This window comes from Cylas formicarius, unplaced genomic scaffold (genome assembly GCF_029955315.1).
Source record: "Cylas formicarius isolate icCylForm1 unplaced genomic scaffold, icCylForm1.1 PGA_scaffold_3__17_contigs__length_32017465, whole genome shotgun sequence".
In the NCBI taxonomy this organism is placed as follows: domain Eukaryota; kingdom Metazoa; phylum Arthropoda; class Insecta; order Coleoptera; family Brentidae; genus Cylas; species Cylas formicarius.
Genome location: NW_026844326.1, coordinates 16,992,826 through 17,019,965, shown reverse-complemented (window position 1 = coordinate 17,019,965; position 27,140 = coordinate 16,992,826). Strand labels below are relative to the sequence as shown.

The window sequence follows — 27,140 nt, the reverse complement described above, 5'->3', positions numbered from 1 at the left end:
TGTGAAATCGATGTCGACCTCGCTGTTTTTGTCTTCCACGTAGGTTAAAATCCGGATGAACCCGGGTGGTCCGTGGTGGTCGTTTTTTGTTTTCGGTTAAAGTCTTTCTTGGGAACCTAAGAACAATTGTTGGTTATAGTTTTTTTACGTCATGGTCTATTACCAAGCGAAAAAAATTTCTATGGACTTCGGTAATGGGCGAATGGTTTGTTATGATTTAAAAAAATATGCTGTCTGTTGAATTACAGGTAATTCTGGTGCAAAAAAGGTAGTGTTTTTCTACTCTCAAAACTAAAATACTCAGTTATGCACAGATCAATTAAGAGTGTTGAAGTATCACTTTAAGACGCCATCCCATCAACTAACCAACCAATACAATATAGTTGTCTATGATTCCATCTCCAACACTTTCGTAACGGGTTTGAGAGCAATCGATGTTTTCGGTAGATTTTAGCTAAAAATTTTAGATTTTAGCTAAAGATTGAGGTATTTTGATGTGTGTTAATTCTGATGGTCACGTGACACGTTGCTTAGCGAATTTATTCGTGCTGTTTTGCAAAACTTACCCAAAACATAATGGTCGTAGTAAAACTATACTTAGTATGTAACACGCTCGTGCCAAATCAAACTCGTGACTAAAATCTTGTTGCATAATATACCAAAAATCCTTATTATCCTCGTTAGATAGTGTAATACATACTCATATCCTATACTATGTGTAAAGCTTATTCTATTGAAAAATTGAAGTACAAATGTGTTTGTTTTTTTTTTAAGCGTGCCTCGTATATTCGCTCTCATCATTTGCTAGAACTGCAACTAAACGACCAGATTTGTTTACTTAATAATTCGCAGAATAGTGAAAACGTGTAAGTGTTTAACATTCGACAGTAAATGTGCAGCATTTGCGGAGTTGTGGAATACCTACTTTTTGATATTTGGATGCGAACGGTAAGTGTCTATAGTGCGTAATTCAGGTTTTAAATCAAATTTAGCTTGATCGCTTTTTGATTTCGGCATTCATGTAAGTGCACACCTGCCTGGGAAAACATACTAATTATATTTTACCTTTGTGAAAGCAACTGACCTTCATAATATAATACGTATATTTTTGGATATTTTTTCCAACCGATGTTTTACGAGAAAAATCACCAACAAAATTATTACTGCTTTGTATTAGAGGGGTAACGACTCCAGTTGATGTATTGACGACTGCTTAATTTCAATTTTTTATTTTTTACTTTTTTTGTTTTTCTTCACACATAATTTTTATGACTTCTGTTTTTGAGCCGTTCTTTTTCCCTAATTCTTAACAACTTTATGTATTGTATTCTGTAGCAACAGCACTAGCAACTAGACTATCTTGTTGATATGCTTTTATCACTGTTTACTTCTGGGCTTGAGTTTTCTAGATGATTCTTTCCTAACTTTGTTGCTGCGATATCAGAATATAAAATTGTATCGCCATCTAACACCATTATTCCTGTTGTTTTCGCGCACAAAGTTCAGTACTTTTTTGCAATTATCAATTTTATTAGATAATATTTCACCTCTTTGATATCGTGTGCCATAAGCCTATTCCGCTAATTTTGACTCTGAGTTCTACAGTTATAAGTAACTTTTTATATATTTTATATTCATATTTGTATCTGTACTTGAGAATGGGCTGAGCATTAAGCTTTTGCTTCAACATTTTCACCGCCTGTAACAGCTCCAAGGGTCGTTTCTCTGATTTCCGTGGCGAATGGGTATACCGGACGTTGTCTTACCATCTTAGTAAATAGAGGTACTACTTAAACCTAACATCCATCCATAGGTAACTTGTTCCTGGACATTGCAGCTGTTTCGTTTGGATACCCGAGTAGCTTTTTATGACAATAATGATGATCAGATGTAAAGATTGAGCATCAGGGTCCCTTTTTGTTAAAAAGTATCCACTTGTGCCAGAGCAGTTTATTGAACATTATTTACTAATATAGATATATAAAGAAATAATTGTCTTCAACGCACATGTTTGAAACTGTCGTTTTTGTTGCAGCCTTGAAGTCATGTCAACGCTAAACCAGAACCATGATGCTCCTATCTATTTTGGGCCTCTTTATAACTCATTCGGTCAGCTTCGAATCATGCGAAGGCGATTACTGTCCAACATATTTCCCGAAATTACCAGTGCCGATAACATCACGCCAACAACAAACCGTTTACATGGGACGCGATACCAAAACTGGCTGCTTTTGTCGAGAGCTGCCGGAAGTCTTTGTGGTCTGTTTTGGTAGAGACACGTGCAGTAACTTGCCCGTAACAGTGGAAGTCAAACCCTCTATGCTCCGAATTACGGACACTGTTATAAAAGTTTTTAAACCCGGTGATTTTAGCAAGCTTTCGCATTTGACGGAACTCCAACTCGAGGGTAATCCCGCTTTGAATAGCATTCTGCCGTGCACATTTGAGAATATGACGAGTTTGGTTAATTTGTCCATCTCGTTCAACACGAAACTGAAATATCTCCATCAACATTCTTTCGCGGGATTGACGGGGGTGAAAAACTTGCTTCTCATGAAAAACGGTTTCCAAAATCTAGTCCACGTAACGCCTAGCTTACGTCCTAATTATTTGCATAATTTAACGAAGCTAGTTCTCGACTCCAACACGTTTGTAAGTATAGACAAGACGGGTTTCATCCAGATGAAAAATTCTTCACTGACAGACATCAGCTTGGGATTGTGTAGGATCGAACACATTCATCCGGACGCGCTGCTACCGTTAAAGAACTTAGAAATTCTACAGCTGCACCAAAACAGCATCAACAGCTCGACGCTATCAATTCTGCTGAACCGCACATTGGAAGCGAAAATAAATTTGAAAGTGCTCAACTTGTTCTACGTGGGATACAGGAAACATCCTCCACGTAATATTATGAACGTCATCTCCAAATCGAACATATCGGCACTCAACTTGGCGAGAAACAATTTTGAACAGTTGACGAACGAATCTTTTCCGTATATGCCCAACATAGAAATGCTGGATTTGAGGGAAGTCCTGGCGTTGAATGTAACAAGCGACGCCTTCGCTTCACTACCCAATCTTAAAATTCTGATGCTAAGTGGGAACAAGCTTGTGAGTGTACCGAAAGGCGTCCTTCTTAAACAACTGTTGTTTCTAGACATCCAGCAAAATTCTGAGGAGCCCGAGTTCAGCTCGTATTTTTTATTCAAACACGACCATTTCATTAATATGACTCAATTAATCTACCTTAACTTGGGCTATAACACTATAGTGCATCTGTTTAACCGGTCTTTTGCGGGGTTGAAAAACTTGAAGTTCTTGGGTCTAAAGACCACATCCTTGTTCAATATAGAACATGGAAGTTTCGTTCCACTGGAGAATCTGGAGGTTTTGGACTTGAGAAACAACGCAATCAATCACGGTGCTGAAATTCCGGATGTCTTTCACACCTTGACCAAACTAAAGGTCCTTCGACTGGGCGGTTGCGGATTTTCGTATATACCGGCGGTCAACAATCCATTCCGTAATCTCTTGTCGCTCGAACAACTAGAGTTGAACCACAACGGCCTTGTTACCATATCACCAAATGACTTTCTACCCTTGTTTCAATTAAAAGTACTAAACTTGCAACGTAATCTCTTCAGCCGCTGGCAACAACGACTGTTCCAGAACAATTCGAAACTGACCCAACTGAATTTGTCGGAAAATCGCATATCTACGTTGACATCAGAGATGTTGCAGGATTTTTTGCAGCTGGGGAATATCAATTTGGAGCACAACAACATTGTTTGCAATTGCTTCGAAGTTGCCGATTTAAATTTAAGCCATTTGCAATCGATATTTAAACCCCAAGTGAATTGCGCCTACCCTAGCTCACTGGAAAACGTACCCGTTGCGAAATATTTTCAGGACATTACCAGTGGCGAGGTGCAATGTAAGAAAACAGGACTAGTCACGATTTTGTCATCGTGTATCGGAGTAGTGATTTTAGTTTGTGTCGTATTCTCGGTATTTTACTTTAAGTGGCAGATTAAGTACTTACTTTTCCTTACCACACTTTACTTGAGCCGAAAAGGCAGGATAATACCCAAAAGGGGAAAAGAGTTTAAAGATGATTTCGTGTACGACGCTTTTGTTTCATACAGCAGCGAAGATAGAGACTTTGTGGTGAACCTGGTGAAAACTTTGGAAAACCAAGAACCTTTCTACAAACTCTGCGTGTACGAACGCGACTTTCTGGTAGGCAACTTTATATCCGAGTGCGTGTTAGTTTGTATGGCGCAGAGCCGTAAAACTCTGATCGTCGTCAGTGACAATTACGCGCAGTCGCAGTGGTGCAGGTGGGAAAGTCACGTTGCCGAGTACTACCGGTTGTTCACTGAACGCGAGGATGGAGATTACGTCGACGATTCTCTTGTTTTGATAAAATTGAGTGCGGTCAGTAAATGTCACATGAGTCCCTTGCTGAAATACTTACTGAAGACGAGGATCTATTTAGAATGGTCCACGGAAGAAAACAGACAAAAATTATTTTTCGAGAAGATGCGGAACTCCTTAGGAGTTCCCCTGGAATGCCAGTTACGCTCGAAATTTTGAAATTAGTTTGGTATAATAATTACATTTTTTTAATACTTGTGGTGCATATTAATTTTATGTTAAAAATCGGTTTGAAAATAATTCAGGGTGCAGTTTTCTCTATGGTGAAAGGCCTAGTTTATTTCTTGTCTTATGATGAAGTAAATGCAATTATAGTTGTATTTAAATTAATTGTCTAGATAATTAGCGGTGTTGTTTAAAAATAAACTGAAGTTTTTGCTATGAGAGATTGCGCTTTACAATTTCTTATAAAATGTTTTTCAACGTCTTAAGTCCAGGATCCAGGGCCAAAACGTTGGCATAGTTGATGAATCAATCAATTTAATCAGCTGTAGTAGCTGTAGCCGCAAAAACAGGGAACTTACCTACGTTTTTTCTGCTAATATGACATCATTACAATTGAGAATAATTTAAAATATAAAAGAAATATGCAGTGGCTAATTGGGCCCTATTATTTAGGAGTATCTATATTTTTTTATGGACATGAACAATGATTTTCTAATTTTAATTACCTATCTCTATTTTGATAGAGCAACTATATAGTGTTACCTTCTCATCTTTAATAATGTTTCTAGCGTCGTCCATGGATTTTACTTTATTAAATAAGGTGACTTACTAAAACAAACTTTTGCTTTAATATTTTATTTGTAAGAATATATTAATGTAATTTTTCTGTCAATTATAAAAAGTAGGTACCTGGCATACATTGCACGTCTCAAATAAATTATTTAAAAATATTGTACAAAATATAACATTAGAATTAGAAAACAATTTACTTAACATAATATCTTTGGCATTAAAGAAAAAAAATAACAATACTACCATATTTCGTGGCCTTAGGAGTAAATGGTCATCAAAATCATCTGAAATGTTAAAATGTTAACTGTAACATATGAAAATAATAGTTCAAAAAGTCTTACTTCCTCCAAAGAGATGGGGTTACCTTTCATCTTAGTATCTAAATTGTGGTACCTCTCTGAAAATGGTAAAATTTTTGATATAAGTTAAAACCTTGATGGCTTATGACATACCATGGGCCAGATGCAATCTGACCAAAGCCATGACGTAATTTTCAGTAGTGACGATTCTGTTCCTCGCAAATCTAAGGACCAAACATTCTAATACTTTGTTGCTGACCGTGCATCCCGCTTCCCATAAAAGTGACCTCAAGTTATAGCTCGATGTTTTCCCGCAGTTATGGCTTCTTTCAAATTTCTGGAACGCTAACTGAAAGAAGAAAACGTCAGCCATTGTAAAGTGAACAACGAACAACGTACCCTCCAAAAATGAAGCATATGCATCATCGAGGGAATATCAATCAAGTTGATCCTTCCGCTGATGTTGTAGTCTCTCAGCATTATCAGGCTTTTGCACAGTTCCAGGCTGGGCTTTTCCGACAGGTACAGCTTCCAGTTGGATTTTAATATTTTTTGCAATTGACTAGCATCCACTTCGGGCGGGTATTTGAGCAACAGTTTGGACAGGAGTGATTTCCCTTCTTTCTGCAAATTACACGGTTCCAATATAGATCGCCAGATTGAACTGGTTACTTACGAACAAGGTTGATGTTGGGTCCTCTATAAATTCCGACGAGATGTTTTTGATTATCATGTTGTCCTCGTTGACTTCCCTATAAGGGTAAAGGTAGTAGCGAATCTAAGCAAGCAAGTGTATATTTACCAAATGTTACTGTGTTCGTCGGTAAATATCCTAAGCAAGAACTTTCCGTCTAAATTCGGAACATTGGTTTGAGGCACTACTATATAATCACCTGGAGGCAGGGTAAAAAACGTCACAACTTCCCTCGCTACCGAATGGTTCGTCACATCTAGTGGTTTCTGAAAATGATTTCTTTACTACCTGGGAAACGTATAGCTAGGCGATTGCTTACTTGCTCTCCCACAAAGTGCGGTGTTAGTCTCTGCATGGAATGAGGCACTTCGTAAACAGCGAACCCAATCGCGAAAAGAGGTTTTCTCTTTTTCGCTTCTATCACAGAAGTTTCATAACATTGCGTCACTGACACCACTACGTGACATTTATTGCTGGACGTTCGAGGAATTTGGACATGGAATTGGGGGTTCATCGACGTCGTGTCTGAAAAAAAAATGAAAAGTTGTTCTCGGTAGCGTTCAAAAGTTGGAATCATTTAAAAATAACCAAAATAGTCTTAGCGCATATTTAAGAAAAAAAAGAAAACACAATATAACTACAGTAGATTCAATCCGTAATTGAAAATTTATTTATTTATTTATTTATTTATTTATTACAAAGGTGCCCTAACATGAAGAACTAACTTCACAATTTACAAGGACACACTAACAATTATACCATTATTTATCTACGATAAGCAGAAGAAAAAAAAATAATAACAATCAAACTTACCAAACTAAACCAAAACTAACACTGTATATTAAGTGCGCGAATTACAAAAAACAAATGTGAAAAAATAAGGAAAACAAATCAAAAATTAAAATAAATTTCTAGAAAAACCCTAATTGCTTGATTTCGAAACGAATTAAGTGATAACGCAAAGATGTCAATGTGCGAAAAATAATTATTGTAATGTCTATGTAAAAGAGATATTGGGGAATTGTTACCTAAGTTTGTATTAAATCTAGGCACGTAAAATAATGAAGGAGTTCTTGTTATAACGACTCTGGCATTGAAGGATAGTTTTTCTAACAGTAAAGGACAGTCAATCCTACTATTAATAATATTATGCAAAAATATAGCACTGGAGATAATTCTTCTAACAGATAACTTCAGTATATGGTAGAAATTAAGACTAGCTTCATACGAATGAGTTAGTAAGTTACGGTTAAATCTAAAATTTAAATGGAAAACAAACTTTTTTTGTATTCTCTCGATTCTGTCTATATATTTATGATACTGAGGACTCCATATCACACCGCCATAGTCAAGGTGAGATCGAACGTAGGAATTGTATAGAATAATAAGCGATTTGTGATCCTGAAATTCCTTGCTAACTCTTAATATAAAACCTAAATTTTTATAAGCTTTTTTTATATATTCTCAATGTGGATATCAAAACTTAATTTTACATCTATAGTTATTCCAAGATCCCTAATCTGCTCTACTTTTTTTATTTTTACACCATTGAATGTGTAGTCAAAGTTTATATCATTTATCCGCCTGCTGAACTTAAGACAGTAACATTTATCAATATTTAAAAATAGACGATTTTTTACACAGTATTCATAAAAACGATCAAGATCTTCTTGAAACTTATGACAGTCGTTAAGACTTTTCACGGGCGCGTATGATTTCTGATTATCTGCGTATGATGCTGATTTAGCAAAAAGAAAACATTTACTGACATCTGCGATAAACAGTGAAAATAACAATGGTCCCAAATGGGACCCTTGAGGAATTTCAGATGTGATGCGGGTCGTTTGGGATTTTGCAGAATTCAATTCTACAAACTGAGTCCGAGGACTGATGTAGGATTGAAGAATTTTATAAAGACAAAGATTTGGTGTTCACTGAAAGACAAAACGTTGATTAATAAAAAAATCGATACCATTGAGCAGCAAAATGGAAATGTAAATGTTAATTTCAAAATTTGTATTAAAAAACATTATTCCGGTATTTCTGGAACTATTTGGTAATTTTATGGCAAGAATGATCGACGAAGTGATTACTAAGAGAAAATACGTGGTTCTTTTTTTTATGAATCTTAAAAATTGTTGCTAAAATATTTCAGCTCTGCAATGCTATTCTAACACTTTTTATGATTTTATCTAACTCCATTTTTCACGGTTTAAGGTCAAAATTTTCGAATTTGCCGCCATCACAGTGGTCACGTAAGGGATGTCAAAATATACTGTTAGGATATGATATACACTGTATATATGCTGACTCAGAACAGGTCCGAAGCAGTATGTAATAACGCCAAACCAATGAAAACGGTCTGGGAGGAAAGCCCTAATAGCGGTTATTTAATAAGCCCAAAAATAAAATTTGCAGCGCCATCTGTTGGCATGTTTGTGAATTATACCAGTGTGTAAAATGTCGTTTTTTTCAAAGGTAACGATAAAGTAATAAAGTTAGTCTATGCTGAAATTTAAATGAGCAAAGTGTGTTTCATTTCGGGGTTAATTATAATTCAGCGTTCTAAAACGTCGATGGCGAACACCCTCAAACTCTGGTTCCTGCGCAGATCATCAACTGGGATTATAATAAGGTATTTAGAGTCGAACATTCGATTGGATGAGCCCAAAACGTCTTCTTCAATTCCATCTAGCATGCCGGAAAAGGAATACTTGCCCGTATACGATGGTCCTCCTCCAGCGTTATACCCCGCTCGCCACCTCCTCCTTGCCAAAACAGCCCTCCAAGGCTGTTTGGAGTGCAACGCTCCTTCCATCATCCAATCGTCGGGTCCGATGTGGACCAAGTCAAGTTGGGTGAAATGACGGGCAAAATCCTCAAAAGACATCCTAAAAGCATTACTACCTTAAAACGATACAATACTCTAGTCAAGTTAGTACCAGAACTCCCCGTCGTTCGCCACCCTAACGCTAAGTAATTCCTTGTCCCGGGTTGATAAACCATCCCACTCCCAGGATCGCTCGCTCCAAGGTCCGGTCCATTCTCCTCTCGCCCATGGGTTTCTTAGCCTCACCAGTGGTGTTTCTCCAGTGGAGCCCCTCACCCTCGCCAAACCTGTCACGCTGTAAGCGTGCTGGGTTATTAACCCGTTCCTTAACCGCAGCTGACGTTTGTTATCTTTCTCCTAGGAAAAATATCAGAATTCGTTAGTTTTATCCTTCATAATTGGGTTGAAAAGTCCACGTGTATTAAGCGTGTTCGCCGTGATCTACAGCTTTAATGACGATTTAATGGTCTTCGGTTACACGCGTGGTTCCGTGAACGTAATTAACATTTTAATGCGTTCCATTGTTGAGTTCCGAACGACACCGTGGTCTGTGCGGTCAGGAGATGTACAACATTGTAGCGTATGGTACAGTGGTTTCAAATCTGTGCGGCTTGAATCGATTTCACGCCCAGGAATTGCCCGTTTTTTGGTATTTTCGAAATTTTAAGAGGATGTGAAAGCTAAGATTGTTGTGAAATTATCTGTTCTTGTACTCTGAAAATTTAGAAGAGGATATAAAAGCTAATACTGTTGTTATATATAACTTAAAGAGATAATTGTTATCAAATTTTGGTTGTAGTAGTCATAAGTAGTCGTAATATTTGTATCTCACAATATCTACATAAAAGTCATACAATACATACATCTAACTAGTACTTTAAAATTATATTAAGATATGGCTTTCAAATAAAGGTTTGTCATTATAAATCTTATTATTTTTTAAAACCAAGACCCTATATTTCATACTCATAATATAATTACCCCTACAATTTAAAGTCGCCATAATATTAAATTTGATTCCAATTTTTACTCAAATATGAAAAGTTGTTCAGAAGATTTTCGCAATATAAATAAAAATTTCACTTTAGCTGCCTGTTAATATACAAATTTCGAGAATTTATAGAGAAACTTAAAATTATAATAATGTAAAACACTGCCCTGAAGTACTTTTTTACATACTTAATAGGTTTCTTAGAAGAGCTAATATTAAAGTTAATTAGGTCCCGGTTAAGCTGGTATTTTTCACTTTAGGGCGTTTCTACCTGTGATAATTCTGAACAAAATGAGACCCACTTTCAACTTTCTGCACATATTTTGTTATTTAAAAAAAAACGGCTACAATTCAAGAATAACTACAATTAATCGAACATTTTATACAGTTCTTACTGATTATTTTGTTACAATTTCAGGTAACTAAAATTGCGTATTTTAGACACTACTGAAGCCTCTGTTCCTATTAAACTGTCAAATCTGTGAAAACGGACACCATTGGAGTTACAGCAGAGTTGGGCATTGGCCCTTTAGAATTGTCACCATTGTCCCTTTTATTATCTCATTGGTATTTTGAAGTTGCAAGTATATTGGCACATTGATTTTTACCGATTAGTTTGAAATTTGGCGAAGGGTTATTCTGTAACAATCAAGTTTATTCCTGGAATTTTTTTTTCTTTAGGTTTCAAAACACGACATTTTCCCACAATGATTTTTAAAGATTAGTTAAACATTTTGCTAAAGCGCGGAAAATGTTCCACCCTTTGGCGACTTAGAAGATGGAGGGCGTTGTGCAACCATAAATTATATCCCTGGTATATTTTTTCTATCCCGTTTCAAGATACAAAGGTGGTATTGTCGAAAATTTAATTTAAAGAACGACGATTCAAAATTTTCGAATAAACGAAGCTAACTATCTTCACTTCAGGGTGTGCGAGGAATTAAAGCGTTGCGTAATGGATAGTTTAAGGAAGATAAATTAACTACTTGAGGCAAGTTTGATGTCGCCTATACGTAGTTTTTGTCCCATTGACACTGCAATCCAAGAATTTACACCATCGGCCAAATTCATTCCATCGTTCATCAATTTAAACTATTATCTACCTAATATTGGTCGGGAATTGCACATCACATTCGTCTCGCAATTTATCCCTCATAACCAAATTACACAATTTGAAAACCGCAATTCTTGACGTATGGTGGAGGTAAGGGTATTTTCTAATAGAACATACTTGGGTAATAGTAGCTATTAGTAGACTAGATCTAGGAACTGCGCTGTTTAAGACTTGAAACGTGAGAAATCTATCTTGGTGGGTCAAACCGAAACTCTGGACGATACCGCCAGTTAAATCTTGCAGTGCTTTCGTGGTCGATCCGGAAGCCAGATTCTCGTACGATCCATAAAACCTAAAATTGTTCGGAAATATTCGAATATGGCTCAGAAAAACTCTTTTACTGCGTTTTTACTTTGCGTACGCCTTTTCCAAGAGGGCCACCCAGAATTCCGTGGTGTTTGAGCAATGCAGATGGACCAATCTTCCTTTGTGCGTTGGTAGTTTATCGTCGACGACAATTTCCCTCCATTCACCGAAATGCCAAAATCTAAATCTGAAACAACAAACGCTTTCTCAGTAAAAAATTTGTAATAATGATAATGAAAGGAAAAAATCGATAAAGTGATGAATTGTATTGTTCAAATTGACACTCTTTAACGAAATACAAATAAGAAAGACACAGTGAAACTTGGCAAATAAGTCCCCACTACTGAAAACGCAAATATTCATTCTTCTAACATGTGTGGAATTTGTTCCTAAAAGTCAATCGGCTAGAAAAGTACATAAAATATTAAAAATAAATATAACCGTGCGCAAAAAAACAAATCACTCTAATTCTGCTGTTACTTGATGAAGCTCAAAAGTGCATGTAATTCTAGAATTATGATTGGTTATGTTATATTAAATGACAGTTACCTGAACAGAGTGGTACAGTCTGTCTCAATCTTCATCGCGCTGGATTTTGCCCGCAATTATATAAGTTATATTATATAAATAAATAAATAAATAAATAAATAAATATATATATATATATATATATATATATATATATATATATATATATATATATATATATATATATATATATATATATATATATATATATATATATATATATATATATATATATATATATATATATATATATATATATATATGTATATATATATATATATATATATATATATATATATATATATATATATATATATATATATATATATATATAAATATTCCTAGGTAACACTTTTCGAACTTGATGAGGCTGGTGCTATGCGGAGCAAACGGCTGTGGTAGCTTGCGTTATCCATGACGATAATACTGTTATTGGGAATATTTTTTAAAAGATTGTTTTGAAACCAATTTTCAAAAAAGGTCTCTTCCGACCCAGCGCGGATTATACTGATACGTTTTTCTTTATTTGAAGGTGATGTTGCCTACTATTGTCTCAAGTGCGTAATTTGAGTTCATTACTACTTGCATTTTGTCTATTGTGCGGCACTTAAATCCCGTTTTACACACCACTCTATGGAAGGTGGCACGGCTTGTATTTATTTTGGTTTCGTCTTCTTCTAGGTTCTTTTTCAGTTTATCCAAGGTAGGAACAACTTCGCTTTGATCAAGACAATATATTTTTCTTCTTATTAAGTCCTGATCACTATTATCTATACGGTGAGTTTGAAAATCATTACGTTTATTTCTTTTATTCAATTCTTCACTATTAATAATATTCCTTACCGACGATATTGGCGTTTTTGTAAGTAGACAGGTTTCTTTTAAAGCTTCTTGTTTAATAGGTCCTCTACCGATACAAGCGACAAATAATTTCCACGCGACATTGTTATATTTTCGTAAAATAACTTTTTCGAAAAGCACAGTAAAAATAATTATTCAACACTGCCACAAATGGTCAACCTCAAGAAAAACATAATTTTTTTGTTAATGGCTTTACCCAATAATAATCGATAATAACATCGTACAAGTTTTATTCGGAACGGTCCATCGAAAGCCAACACGATGAAAATTGAAACAGACTATGCAATCAATTTGATCGTAAATTAATTTTTCTACTCCCGTCTATAAAATACTTAATTACGCACCGAACTAGCGTGCGGGAAGCGTCGCTTTACCACGTCAGTTTCGTTTCCCACGAATCCGAGCCACTTCGGACATTTCCGGGATTTTACCGCACGGGTTTGGGAGCAATCGGATGATTCTGACAGTCATGTCAGTGAATGTATTCGTGTTTTGCGAAAATGTACCCAAAAACTAACGGTCGTAGAAAAAGTATAGAATGCAACACGTTCGGTAAACTTTTTAACTCACTCGTTTATCAAACACTCGTTTCGCCCGTGTCAAATAAACTCGTGTGTCAAATGCCGTTTACCACACTTGTTGCATAATATACTATTAAACACGTGTTTCAAAAAAGCGTTCCTTCAACGTCTAGGATAAATGGTCAATGTGTCCGACAATGTCTCCTCCAATAGCGAGATCAAAAATTCGTTGTATTTTCACTATCTTTGGAACGGTTTAAGACACCTAAATAAAATTTAGATTACAACTTCCTTTGGTAAATGGTCAATTCTGGCGAACTTCCATTGTCTAAAAACATTTTTCAACACGATCTTGCGGCTAGAAAGTATCGCTAATCGATATCAAGTGAAAAACAATGGAAGTTTGAAACAGCAGTATCAATCCTTGTCTACCTTTAGAGAAACATTGGGTCATTAATTTTACTGCTGACAAAATTTAACTTTCAATTAGTTTACAATATTTTCTAAAAACAAAACCCTCAGAGCATGAAAGTGTAAGATTTTTTTCGAATATTCTATTGCTAATCGGGAACTACACTTACACTTTTAAAAGAACCACAGTTCGCAAAAAAAATTTCGTAGTTCTATATAACAAATATAAGCAATTAAAAATTGTAAAATTTAAATCCTATTTGAAACGAGCTGTCATTTGCTATGATCGTTTGTGCCGTCAATTGCATTAGAGAACGACAACTCGTTCATCTTGGTGATTTTAATTTTATTTGTAGTCTGGATCCTGTCGCTTGCTTTTGTTATCTTGTGTTTAGTATTAAAAACCATCAATCGGATAATTTACCTTTAGTGGATATGTTCATGGTGACGTCTTACATACAAACCACCGAAAGTTTTTCTTTTGCTGAGGTGGGCCGTGTTAAAGCTAAAAGGTATGTTCATACAAAATTTAGCCACTAGTTTTTAACCAATATAATGTTGTAATCAGCTTAAAGTTTTCTAGTTTTTAAAATTCAAATGGTATATCACATAAATTGTAAATTATTCATTAAAAAAAAAAAGGATTTCTTTAAATTAGTGGAAACCTAAATACTGATTCCAAAGTATATTGGCATTAATAACTTGAAGTGTTCTTTATTTTATATAGATCAAGAAGTCATTCCTATGGATACTACAATAGGATGAGTCCGCTGAAGTCAGTGCGTACGCGCTCCTTGTTGATAAAGGAGTGCAAAGGGGTACTGAGGAGGGTGGCTGAGGAGAGAAAGGTCACGTTGGTCTGGGTCCCGGGTCACACCGGTATCCGGGGCAATGAGGCAGCGGACGCCTTAGCCAGGGAGGGCGCCTCGCATAGGCATATAGGGCCAGAGCCCCGCTTGGGGATCGCCCCGTGTGTGAGGCGGGGAGCTCTCGAAGCCTGGGCGAGAGACCGGGCCGCGGGGGGCTGGAGAGTTGCTCCGGGAATGAGGCAGGCGAGGCTTATGATGGATGGGCCCGCCCTTCCTCGGACCAGGGAGCTGCTTGGACTGACCAGAAGGGAGTGTAGAGCACTAACAGGGGCCTACACAGGACATTGCAGGCTTAGGAGGCATCTTTGCTTGCTAGGCATTGGAGACGACCCGGAGTGTAGGTGGTGCATGGAAGGGGAGGAGACCCCGTATCATCTGCTCACCGAATGCCCTGCTTTGACATGGGCAAGATTGGGAGTCTTCGGAACGGCCCTGATCGATCCGGACTCAGTGCACGGTATTGGGCTAAAGGAGTTGCTGACCTTCTACAGGAGGGGCGGCATTCTGGACGCCCTCTAGAGCGGCCTGGGGGCACAACGGGCCCATCTGGTGGCCTAAGTGCTTGGACGCCCCCGAGGGCGCCCCCCTTTAATACCAATACCAATACCAATATAGGATGAGTGCAAGTGCGAACAGTTAAAAGTGCATGGTTAAGGCTAAAGTGACACCTGAACATATTCTAAAGAAAAAACGACGGATTTTATTTTCTGATAGACGAATAAAAAGTGTTACACTATGGCACGATTTATAATATTGTGTTTGTGTTGCTTCCATTATTATCATGTACAGCACACTAAGCATAAATACGTAAATAAAATACAATACTTTTACACGACCCAAAAGTAGACGTAACCTTCGAAAAGCGGCGGTATGAAGTCACTATCATTCCCGTGCGTTTAGTGTCGTTTGAAAGGAATAGGAATATTTGGTATACGTCATTTCTATACAAAAACAAATGTATTAAAGAAATGAAAAAAAAATATTTACAGGTTCCAAAGGTATTTGTAGTTTAAATAACGTTTAGGTATCCTACAATGTTTCAGTAATAACTAGAATAAATATTTTTGGGCCTCCTTTTTATACAACCTGAAGGACACATATTCGAACACGTTCAGTTAGCATAATTCAGGATTTGAAAAAGGTTATTTTGATAAACCAGGAGATGCTCCTTTGGTTTAGAAGGCTTAGAGAACAAACTCCTATACTCCGAATAAAATACAAGAAATGCCCTTATCACCTAAACGCCCGCGTCTAGTTGCCGACGTAAAAATAAATGATCCGCTAATTGCCTCATTATAATGACATTACAAAAGTAAAAGATAACGCACGTGAGAAAGAAGAAATCCGAGTGTTATTTATTGAACGTTGTACTCGTCTCCACTTGCGATAAAATGAATGAAGTTAAAAATGTTTTATGGCACTTTCAGGCCTAATCGACTTTAACAAATTTAGTGCCGTTCTTTCGGTAAATTTAATTAACCTCTTATTGACGGCGTTGTATGTCGTTTATATACCGAGTGAACTCGGACTGATTCCCTCGTACAGTTTTTGAACAAAATGTCAAACAACTAAAAAAATAGTTATTTTGAACTTGTGGTATATCGTACCAATCACCAAACAAAACGAATACGCTGGAACAAAAGAAGAGAGGTTTTTCGAGAAAATGTAATAATAGTTAGGTTTTCATAGTTTCGAAAACGACATGTTTCAATTTACTGTAGACAATCATTATAATAGGTGGACATTTTAGGGAAAATATGTTGTCATTAGTTGCAGTGGTCATTAATGTAATATTAGGTAATTTAAGGAGATGTTGGAGATAATTAGTGGAGATTTTATGGCAATGTAGATATAGGAAATTAATAATGACGTAGTAATGAGATTTAAACTTCTTTTTTTAAGCAACGATTAGGTAAAAAAAGTGACGTGGTTAAAGTAAATAAAGAGTATATTTCCTATAGATCTCTTAATTGGATAAAAGATGGTCAATTTTCACTTACTGAATATAAGTTCTGAAAGAATCGTTATAAGCAATGTGTAGTATGCAAAAATAAATAAATATTCTTTACACAATGAAGATTAAAGGTTAGATTTTGGCAGAGATTTTGACTGTAGAATTGTTGTTCTATTGAGTTGTCTCGAACTGTCCTATTCTTGGTTTTATTTATATACCGGGTGGCAGATTAATAAACTAAACTAAGTTAGTCAAAATCCGATTAGCCAAAAAAAAGTTATTCAACTTTTTCAAAATCAATATTTGACCCTTCCCCAACCCTTAATTTGTTGAGATAGAAAAAAATAGTTCAAACAAAAAAGTTTCCTTATCTAAAGTAGATTACGTTAAAACTAATTTTGATATATATTAATTTGGAATATTTTTAAAACAACCCTTTTTTTCTATTTTACAGTAGACGTTACGCACCCTAGCTGTCATTTTCTGAACCTGAAAATAATTTACTGCTTTTTCTCTTGGCCTCAACTTATAAATATATAATATACGTTGTAGGACCAACGGTTCCTGCGATATGGCCGGCGTCCTTTGTTAATGGGCCACCCGGTACAAATAAAATTTGAACTATGAAAATTTTGTTGGGAGGGACAATTCAATCTGTGGATGGGCGAGATTTAAAATCTCGTTTGTAACCAATCACCTTGGGCATTCAACAACTAACATGTCCGCTGACAGATCGGACAGTTTTAATCGCGCGACAATCTGGCGCAAGGTGCAAGTTTGTGCTTTCTTCAGGAAATTTAAATAAATTTTAAATAAAAATTTAAAATAAAAAAGATACATCCGATTAAACGGTTAAATCGGAAGTGGTATCTGCGTATTTATGGTGAACATGATAATCGTCCTCAGAAATTTTGAAATTTTTTTTTCGAAAACCTCATGAGCGGCAACCAGTTTTTGGATTTTGAGTGGACGACCCGATACCTATTGTGCTCGTTGATGATTTTAATATGTAATTGTTAGCTCATTTCATGTCAAAATAACGCATGCAAACGCAACTGCAGCTGATTGGTTAATAACGTACACCGTCCATAAATAGGAAGGTAATGGGTTTTTTGAGAGGCGATCCGAGCGAGTCTTTTGTGCCACACTGGCTCTTTATTACGTGAAATTTGTTGCATCATAGCAATATTTTATAGTATAGGATAGTAAAGCCGGCATCGTTTTCAATACGCTTTGGTGCCGACATCAAATTACATTAGCGTGGGATTGATACAATCGTCTTCTACGCAGCAGACAGCCATAAATCAATTTTCTAATTGCAGTAACGATGTTTACAAAACGTTTAAACAGAGTCGTCGCAACTTTAACACCTCGTTGTCAAAAGCCCGTACGATAAAGAGTTTATATGACGAACGGCGTGAGCTCTTCTATTAATAATCTATCTTTAATAATTGTAGATATACATTTTTCCCTGAAAGTTTAATAGTTTAAATATTCAAGTTTTTTATGATGGTTGAATATGAATATGTCTTGTGTGGAAGGAAACTCAATTAACATCATTGTTTAAAAAGGAGGATCGAAGAGTGTGTCACAGCAATTATGGGAAAGTTGTACGGCAGAATACTAAGGAACAAATTTTAACAGAGCTGAGACGGAAAAATCGAAGAAGAACGAGCAGGTTTTACAGCAGGGAGATCATTGGTAGATCATATATATACAATTCAACAACTAATTGAGAAGAAAAAGACAAAGAACAGACCAGTATACCTAGTATTCATTGACTTGAAAAAAGCCAAGGACACGGTGTATAGAATAGATCTATGGAAGGCTATTGCAAAATTAGATATACCAACAACACTAATCATAGCGACGAAAAACTGGTATAAAAACAACAATATACACATAAAAGTAGGCAACAGCATAGTAATTTCACAACGTCAAAAGGACTGAGATAAGGATGCCCAACTTCACCAACACTTTTCAAAATATTTCTGGAACATGCCTCGAAACCCTGGAAACGTAAATGGGAAGGAATGGGAATTAATACTGTTACACACTTTGTTTCGCGGATGGCCAGGTAGTGATAACCCAAGATAAAGGGTACATGGTCAGGAAGTTAAAGGAAGAATATGAGAAGGTAGAATTGGAAATAAACGTGACGAAGACAATGTGTATGACAACGACGGAAGAGAATGCAGTCATTTTACCAATAGAACAGCTTCAGATATTGGGGATTTACACTGTCTAAAAATGTACTTCAGAGGAAGAAATAATGAATAGGCTTTGGCAGAGACGATCATGTATACAACGACTCCATTCAGTTATATGGGACAAGAACAAGAAAAATGAAAACGATAATATACGATACGATTGTAAAGAGTATGATATATACACCAGAGATATGGTAATAAATAACAACAATAAAAGGAAAATCCTAGCGACCGAAATGATGGAGAAGATGCTGTGGACTCACTAGAAGAGATCGAGTTACAAACGAGGAAATCAAAAGAAGAATGGGTGTGCAAAACGATGTAATACATCACATAGAAACCAAAAGCTTCCTATGGTACGGACATGTTGGAAGAGCGTGGAACCGATGGAAGAAGAAAAAAAGGGCCGCCAAGAAGATCATCAAAAGATCAAATAGAAGAGTCAATGCAAGGAAAACAGTTGGGAGAAGGATCATGAGAAGACAGATCCGAATGGAGAGCAAGACGCCTGTAGACTCCTTAGAGATATATGAATAACAGTAACCGAAAATTGTGAATTTGCAGATCTCCACATCTGCAAAACCAAAGTTAATTTAGTGGCAGATTTCGGTATACCAGGACCCCGTTTTATTCGATATTCGGTAAACGTATATTTTTCTAGCGTACATGGAGGTGTATTTTAAATAAATTGCGAAACAAAAAAAAATTGAGCCTTTTCTGATTGTTTTACCGAATTTCGAGATGTTAATTTTCTCCCAAAATTTTATTTTTTTTATTTACTTTAATTACTTCAACCGAATATGAGTTATTATTGCTGAAAAATTTGTGTTACTGGTTGAAATAAACACGAATAACTGAAAAAAAAAAACTAAAAAAAAGTTTGTCTGAACATGCTACAAATACTTGAAAACATTTATCATACCTAGGTTTTTGTAAACTTTTCAGTGGTTATTTTAATAATAAATAAGGCGTGTTATTATTATTATATTAAATACTAAGTCAAAATGTCTTTTATTTTTGGTCAAAATTGAAATACATAAACAAAAAAGGCAGGGCCGCCGAAAAATTAAAAAATACCTAAGAGTACAAATTTGAATTCAATTTAGTATATGTATACGCATGAAATTTTTTTCCAGCACCATGCAAAAATGTTAAGCTTCCCACAGTGTATTTCAAACCTTTACAATAATTCCTCACAGAAAGGTTAGATTCTATCTCTCCGGCTCATGAAAACCCATGATGAAAAATTGTGTATATATCGCATTTGTTGTAATCGACATTAAAAATCGCAGCGAAGCCCATCCTATCTGGCGAATAGGAAGCATAATTCAATGCGATTTTTCTATGTTTGAAGTTAATGCATTCATTGTGATTGAAACGCCTGAAGCAGTTTAATTTTTTTGATTTCGAGTCTCGCGAGACAACTTATAACGTATCCAGGATATCGGCTCGCAATAGGAAACACAAGTTCTTTTAAGCGAAGCCTCAAATGTAAAGTGTAGCTTGTTATGAAACATCTTCGAGCTAAATATTTCTACGTTAGTGCGCAATTGAGTGTTACGTTTTAAAAACACAACAATCGGAATACATTTATGCCAAATATCAATAAATTAAACTTAACTTAAACTATGCTAAGTCACCCTTGTCCTAAAAATTGTCTTTCAAAACTTGTCTGTGTAAATTGACATTGAACCAAAGTGACAGTGCTGGTTGCCAAAAAATTCGAAATTCATAAATACGCTTTCTATTTCTATTTCTTATAAGTAGCTTTATACACCATTCAAATTTAACAAAAAAATATATTAATTAAGCATAACGTGCTTAACTAAAAATGTAAGAATAATAATTCTGATGACTGATAACGAAACAACGAAAAGTTTGACTTTCCACTTAAATTTAAACTCCTTCATATTCGTAGACCTTTATCTAGGTTCTGCTCTCAAATTAGGTTCCACAATTTCGAATCACGGAGAGTGTCCCGTCAGTGTCGTTGGGTTTTTGCTAAATTCTTTGGCCTGTCTTTGTCCTTAGAGATAAAAAATATATAATATAAATATTAAATGTTTACTTTTTTGTAACACCGAAGTTAAATGTGCTTAACTGCTGCTATATTATCCCAAGCGTAGTTATGGTTAGTTTGGGTTTTGTTTATTTCACGCTGTTCCGTCCATTAAACTGCATTTAACCATTTCACCCAATTATCTTGGAACTTAAGATGTGTATCTTTAGTTTATTGCTAGGTTATGAATTTTATATAAAAACTTAACTAACTGTCTTCAAATTTAAATCTTAAGTCGGCTCGACGCGAAAGATTTCTTTACTTATAGAACAAGCACTTTTGCTCTGGGACTAGAGTGGTCCATTCGGTGGGTGTAAAAGATCGTACATCCCATTTTGAATGGAAAACAATGCCGACGAGCGCATTGTTTCAGAGGATCTTTGGTAGGCGTTAAAAATAATGCTCCGAGCGGCTATTAAATGGAAACCAATACACGCCGAACTGGGAATCTATACTACTCATGCCAAGTCAATCGATGAAATCGTGGAACTCTATTTCCTGTTCTTTCTGCGGCGTCTCCTGCGACGGAGTCCCTGGGGTGTATAATAGGTGGCAAATTCGTATTCGATCCCACTCCTTGTTTCTTGTATTTGATGTAAATTCCATGACTAATGGCATCCTTATAAAACATGTTACGGCATTTTATCTAAATCTATAATTAGTCGGGTTTATACTTTTTCATTGGTATTCTTAACATTTCCCTTTTGTAATTACGACTTCCTTTCGATTACATTTACATTAGTAAGTATATATTACGAAGTTTATTTGATTATCGAGTGATAAATTATGGTAAAACGATAAAATCGAAATAGTTTCAAATTAGAATTCTTCGGAGGTTTCCGGAACATTTAGTCACATGTTTGGTATTTGGAGTTTGTTTTGCAAAGATTTACCTAAAAACCAATGATGGGGCTTATAAAATAAAATAATGTTTAATGCAAATCTACTCCCAATTTAATTGTAACCAGTGCGCAGGCGATTTGCTAATAGGTCGGTTTAGGTTCAGATGGCGCTGTTTCAGCAGTTAACTTTAGATTTAAAAAATGAACGCAACATTCAGGAAAGATCACGATCAAGAAAAGTTTAAATGGAAATTTACAATACTTGATCAATTCTTGTGAGAATTTATTAGAAAATTGCGCATATATTCAACAATGATTAGCACATGCTAAGTTCTTGGACAAAATTATTTACTTTAAAATATCTCTGTGGCTTATAGATTTTCGGCAGCCCATTAGCCGCTTTACATCGCCAATAAATATTTCCCTTTTTTGTTAAATTATATTAAGATCTCAGGTAAATTGTGTTCAACTTTTATATTGGATTGCTTCAGAGGACCAAATAAAAGTCAGTCGTGAACCTCACACGTAGTGCAGAGCCGATTTGCTAATAGTTCGGTTTATGTTAAGATGGCGCTGTTTCAGCATTAAGCTTTAGATTTAAAAAATGAACGCAATATTCAGGAAAGAACACGATCAAGAAAAGTTTAAATGAAAATTTGCAATACATGATCAATCAACTATAATTAGCACAAGCTAACTTCTTGCACACGGCAGCGCATTATGTCGCTTTACATCGACAATGAATATTCCCTTTTTTGTTAAATTAAATTAGGATCTCAGGTCGATTATGTTCAATTTTTATATCGGATTGCCCTAGAGGACCAAACAAAATTCAATCTCTAGAACGGGAGATTTAACTAGTAATATTAGCATTAATTAAATTATTACGATAATAGATGAAAAAAAACCAACATTATCTCCCTTTCAAGATACTCGCCACCGCTCAAAAAAAATAGGATTGCTGAATGATTCATTATACACTTCCAGACTGTATCCTTTGCCTCGAATTAAAGTAAACGAAGTAACACGAATTCACCGCACGAACGCCAATTATAAAATTCAAGAAAGATCAATTAGTTTTTTATTAATTACAAAATAGTCGCGAATGGTTTCATCGCAACAATGCATTCTGCCACGTAATGTTTTATGAACAGTATCTATCCTACGTGGCGACTTATCAGGCCCTAATTATCAGCATTATGTCTTTTATTATGGACTTATTTTCACTGAACTTTTTCCACTAATGCCTTTGAGTGTTAATTAAACTCGAATATTCCTGGAATTCCAATAAAGCGGTGTTATAATAATGGCAATATTATAATCGTTAAAAGTTAATATTATCTACACTGGCATATTATTTAAATAATATATTTTCCAGGTCAGGCAATCTACCATTGTTTTTGTGAGCGGCCAACCGCTTTCGTTGACTGTTTTTCCGTTCAAACCACTTTAACAGCCCCCAAAACTTCACAAATTTAGCTTTAAATAATGAAAGTCGGTTAATGCTGACTTGAATTTGAATAATTTTCACTTTTTTGCCTTATTAAGCATGTTTTTTATTTGATTATCATGGCGATACAATTTCGAAGTTTTAGAAGTTTTTATAAAATGTCAAATTAGTAGTTTCACACTTCAAATTTTGCTTCCGATTAAAATTGTAAAAGAAAGTAGCATTTCAAAATTAAAATTCAAACTTAAAATTTATATTTAAAATTTTTGTTATAGATTTTTCTGATTGCTAATACCTAATTATGCACCAATTAAGCATGCGCAAGATATACTATTTTCAGATAGATTTTTATTTGCAATATAATTACTTTTTTGAATAAGCAATAAAAAATAACAGTTTATTACAATATTTTTTGTTTTATATTAGGTAGGTACATGTCTATTTCTTTTTTTTTCTACTCCCGTCTGTAAAATACATAATTACGCACCGATCTAGCGTGCGGGAAGCGTCGCTTTATCACGTCAGTTTCGTTTTCCACGAATCCGAGCCACTTCGGACATTTCCGAGATTTTACCGCGCGGGTTTGGGAGCAATCGGATTTTTCGGAGATATTTCCCACGCTTTCAATTTTGACGTTTGTCAATTCTGACAGTCATGTCAGTGAATGTATTCGTGTTTTGCGAAAATGTACCCAAAAACTAACGGTCGTAGAAAAAGTATAATATGCAACACGTTCGGTAAACTTTTTAACTCACTCGTTTATTAAATACTCGCTCCGCTCGAGTAAAATAAACTCGTGAGTCAAATGCCGTTTACCGCGCTTGTTGCATAATATACTATTGTTTTAATTGGGGCCTAATCGAAAATAAATGTTATTTAATTTGAATTATGTATATTCGTTGAATATTAATGTTTAAATATTGGTTTGTTAAAGATTATACTATATGAAAAATCCCTACTACCAATACCCATAACTTATCGATTGATTGATAGTGCATTTTGTTGCCAAAATATATTAATTATTTAATGGTTGCGGCTATATAGTTGGGGTTTATTCCTGCCAATCCAGGCACACCAACGCGCGCGCGCGGAGGCACACACACACACACACACACATAGTCAGTCTTCGGTCTTTGGTTACCTTTTATCAAACACAAATACCCAATAAATCTAATTAAATGGCCGTTGCATGAAGCAGGTCCGGATTAGGCATTAAATCGGACGCAAAAGACCACCTTTAATTTATCTAAAACTCGTGTAATGGATTACCGGGATTTATTGAAGGCGGTTTGCTCTATTATAATGAATACGAATGGAAATTGGAACGGGTAAATTAAGGAATGCTCGATATCTCTGCGGATCTTTACATGCAATTTTATTTAATGAATTTGATCCTGAAAGTCAATTAATTTATACTAAACGAGCGAGGTTTCAAATGGGCTATGGCTATGTTTACTGCAATAGCCTGCTAGTTTTGCATTGGTCTCTCGTTGTCCACATCAGCGCTGAGAATAGCATTAAAAAAATGCTTGTGATGAGAATTTCATTGAATTATTATTAAAAATATTTAAGTATTATAACTGATAAAGTCCGTCATATTGTTTCTCTCTTATATTCAGCTTATTCATACGTCAGCGGCGTGTCATAACGATGGATAATACTATCTATCCACCAAATGGATTCTAAACTGGCAACTTTCATGTGGTGGAATTTAGAACTGAGAGTGTAGCAATCGCGTGAATATGAATCCAATGCTATTCTAGCGTCTTTTTCGATGTTGTTAACACTTTTATTTATTTATTAAAATAAATACATCGCCGATATATTGAGTCAAGTTTAAAAATCTTTAATAAATACGGTTATTACAATTTAACTGTTAACTGTGAAGTTAAGTTACAAAGATACGCCCAATCTTAGTGATCATTAGGACTTGTTAATATTCCCATAACTTACAATAAAACAAATATCTAATTACTAACAATAAAGAATCCACATCCTCCCAGATATTTAAGTTAAATTACTTAAATAATATATGGCTAAACATGCCAGCAGTTCTTTCCTAATAAAAACACTATATATGGACTTTAATCTCTCTAAATATAAAATTCTTGTTATAACCGAAATTAGTATACACTCATAGATGCATGAACATTCAAGAAGAAGTTAGCCCTTTTATTAAACAAGATTTAGTAAATAATTTATTAAGACCAAAATTATTTTTAATTTAACGAACAACATAATAAATGATTGATGACGCCTACGGAATCTTCTTAAACCGATTAGCCATCATCGGATCATTTTTGATGGTTTGTTGATGGCATCAATGTACGATAGTCATTCATTTACCTTCTAACTTGTATTGTGACACGTTTGTTTTAGTATTGCCTAGAAAAATTAGAAAAAAAAATCATGGAATCTTAAAATTCCTGTATAAATGACATTTTTGGTTTAGGTGTAGATCAAATGTGTGTATGGAATTCGCGAGACTGAAGAATGATGTTTTCGTAGGCACAGATCTTATCCTCGCCACTTTTTCAAAATATTTGTGGTTAAGATATAATTTCAATGCATAAAATAACTGATTTATCACAGCGTATGAACTGGTATTCCGCCAATTGCAGAGACGTCCCTGACCGAACGTCTTCTCCGAAGCAAGACAAGGGAACATCATAAAGCTTCATTTTTTCTGCAAACAAAATACAAGAAATTACCTACATGGCTGCCCAGCTTAATTTGTTTAACAAGATCACAAATTGCGCAACAGATTCGAGATACGGCGACGACATCTAACTTTTCAGGGACGGTTCATTCGGCGTTATCTCACCGAAGCTTCCGAGAAGACAGATATGCGGAATTTAATAATGGTAATGGGACCATTCAGATGGTACGAATTCTGCTGATATGTCTAATACAATATGTAAATTTATTGTTGACGATGAATCTGGTGCTGTCGCGCAAACGCAAAGTTATTTGGTGCTTTCGCTTGACGTCAGACCATTTCTGGAATAAGGAGTTCTGAATCTTTTCAGCACTTGCATTTTTGTTTCTCGTTGTAGTCTACGTTTGATTGGCGTACGTTTTCTGGTTCACTTCGTTGTTTCTTTTTGCTTCCTTTTGTAGTATGACCGTTGGAGAATTATCCGCGATTTCATGATAGCAATAAAACTGACCGAATTCTTTTTTTTTGTTTAACCCTATACGACAGTAATTTTCTTGGTATTTGACTTAAATGGCTATAATAAGTGTACCTGCCGTTTAGGCCAGAGAACCAGACTTTAATACTTGTAAGTTAATTTAAATTAACAACTCTTCATCTCTTTCGAGAAGTTACTTACGCCTAAAACTGAAGTACGCTGTATGCTCTTGAAAATTCAAATAAAATTTCTATAATAAAGGTAACAAGGTCCTATAGTGGCATAAAAATATAGCATATTTGGGAAATACTAGTAGTGTCAACGAGACAAAGCAGGATCAGGTAATATAGCATATAGTAACTAGTCATGTTTGATTTTTTTGTCTTACTTCAATTCTCTCAAAGCTTTAGTCTTAAATTTATTCATAAGAATATTTTTCACCTGCATCCGCATAACGAGTTTGTTAGGTATATCAAAAATGCAAAATCCCCAAAAATGTTTGTAACTGTTAAATATTTGATTATAACTTAAACTAATTGTTCTTGCCAGTGTTCCGTCTAATGTAAAACGATTTACTATATCTACATACAAAAAACTAGAAGGCATGGTCGGCAGCAGTCAATGCTTAGCTGTTTAGACAAACTAACAATGCAAGTTGTTTTGCATCCACGAACAAGTGAAAACATAATAGTAAGTCATTTGCTTTGTGCCGAATTATGCATGTATGCGGCCGTAGTCCCAAAGGTCACAATAAATCCGTTGCAATCGGTTATCTTTAAACGAACATTATTGATCTCTCTGTTAAAGAACGTTACCGCCGCTGCAAGTTACAACTTATTGTTTGTGGCTGATAGTGAGTTTATTGCGCTGTTATTTTGCTTGGGATTTC

The 27,140-nt window shown here is 35.3% G+C and overlaps 2 protein-coding genes across 4 annotated transcripts in view; one reads left to right on the top strand and one right to left on the bottom strand.

The window, feature by feature from the left end:
• The first annotated feature begins 783 nt into the window (after window positions 1–783).
• On the top strand, window positions 784–4,770 carry LOC132700174 (toll-like receptor 2). Its single transcript, XM_060667341.1, has 2 exons — window positions 784–948; window positions 2,036–4,770. The coding sequence occupies exon 2, from the start codon at window positions 2,068–2,070 to the stop codon at window positions 4,597–4,599; it is 2,532 nt and encodes an 843-aa protein (XP_060523324.1). The 5' UTR covers window positions 784–948; window positions 2,036–2,067; the 3' UTR covers window positions 4,600–4,770.
• Window positions 4,771–5,225: 455 nt separating this feature from the next.
• Window positions 5,226–27,140, bottom strand: part of LOC132700175 (calpain-9-like) — a 119,912-nt gene continuing 97,997 nt past the window's right edge. For all 3 annotated transcript variants that reach the window (XM_060667342.1, XM_060667343.1, XM_060667344.1), the window contains 11 exons: window positions 11,459–11,599; window positions 11,224–11,398; window positions 9,114–9,358; window positions 8,890–9,062; window positions 6,491–6,696; window positions 6,280–6,437; window positions 6,154–6,229; window positions 5,877–6,101; window positions 5,631–5,826; window positions 5,520–5,575; window positions 5,226–5,462 (listed from right to left, as the gene is read on the bottom strand). In XM_060667342.1, coding sequence (XP_060523325.1) covers window positions 5,436–5,462; window positions 5,520–5,575; window positions 5,631–5,826; window positions 5,877–6,101; window positions 6,154–6,229; window positions 6,280–6,437; window positions 6,491–6,696; window positions 8,890–9,062; window positions 9,114–9,358; window positions 11,224–11,398; window positions 11,459–11,599 — 1,678 coding nt within the window. In that variant the 3' untranslated portion in view covers window positions 5,226–5,435. The remainder of the gene's footprint in view (window positions 5,463–5,519; window positions 5,576–5,630; window positions 5,827–5,876; window positions 6,102–6,153; window positions 6,230–6,279; window positions 6,438–6,490; window positions 6,697–8,889; window positions 9,063–9,113; window positions 9,359–11,223; window positions 11,399–11,458; window positions 11,600–27,140) is intronic.

Excerpts from the sequence above, each read along its gene's own strand:
- LOC132700174 (XM_060667341.1), top strand. The coding sequence starts at position 2,068 with ATGATGCTCCTATCTATTTTGGGCCTCTTTATAACTCATTCGGTCAGC.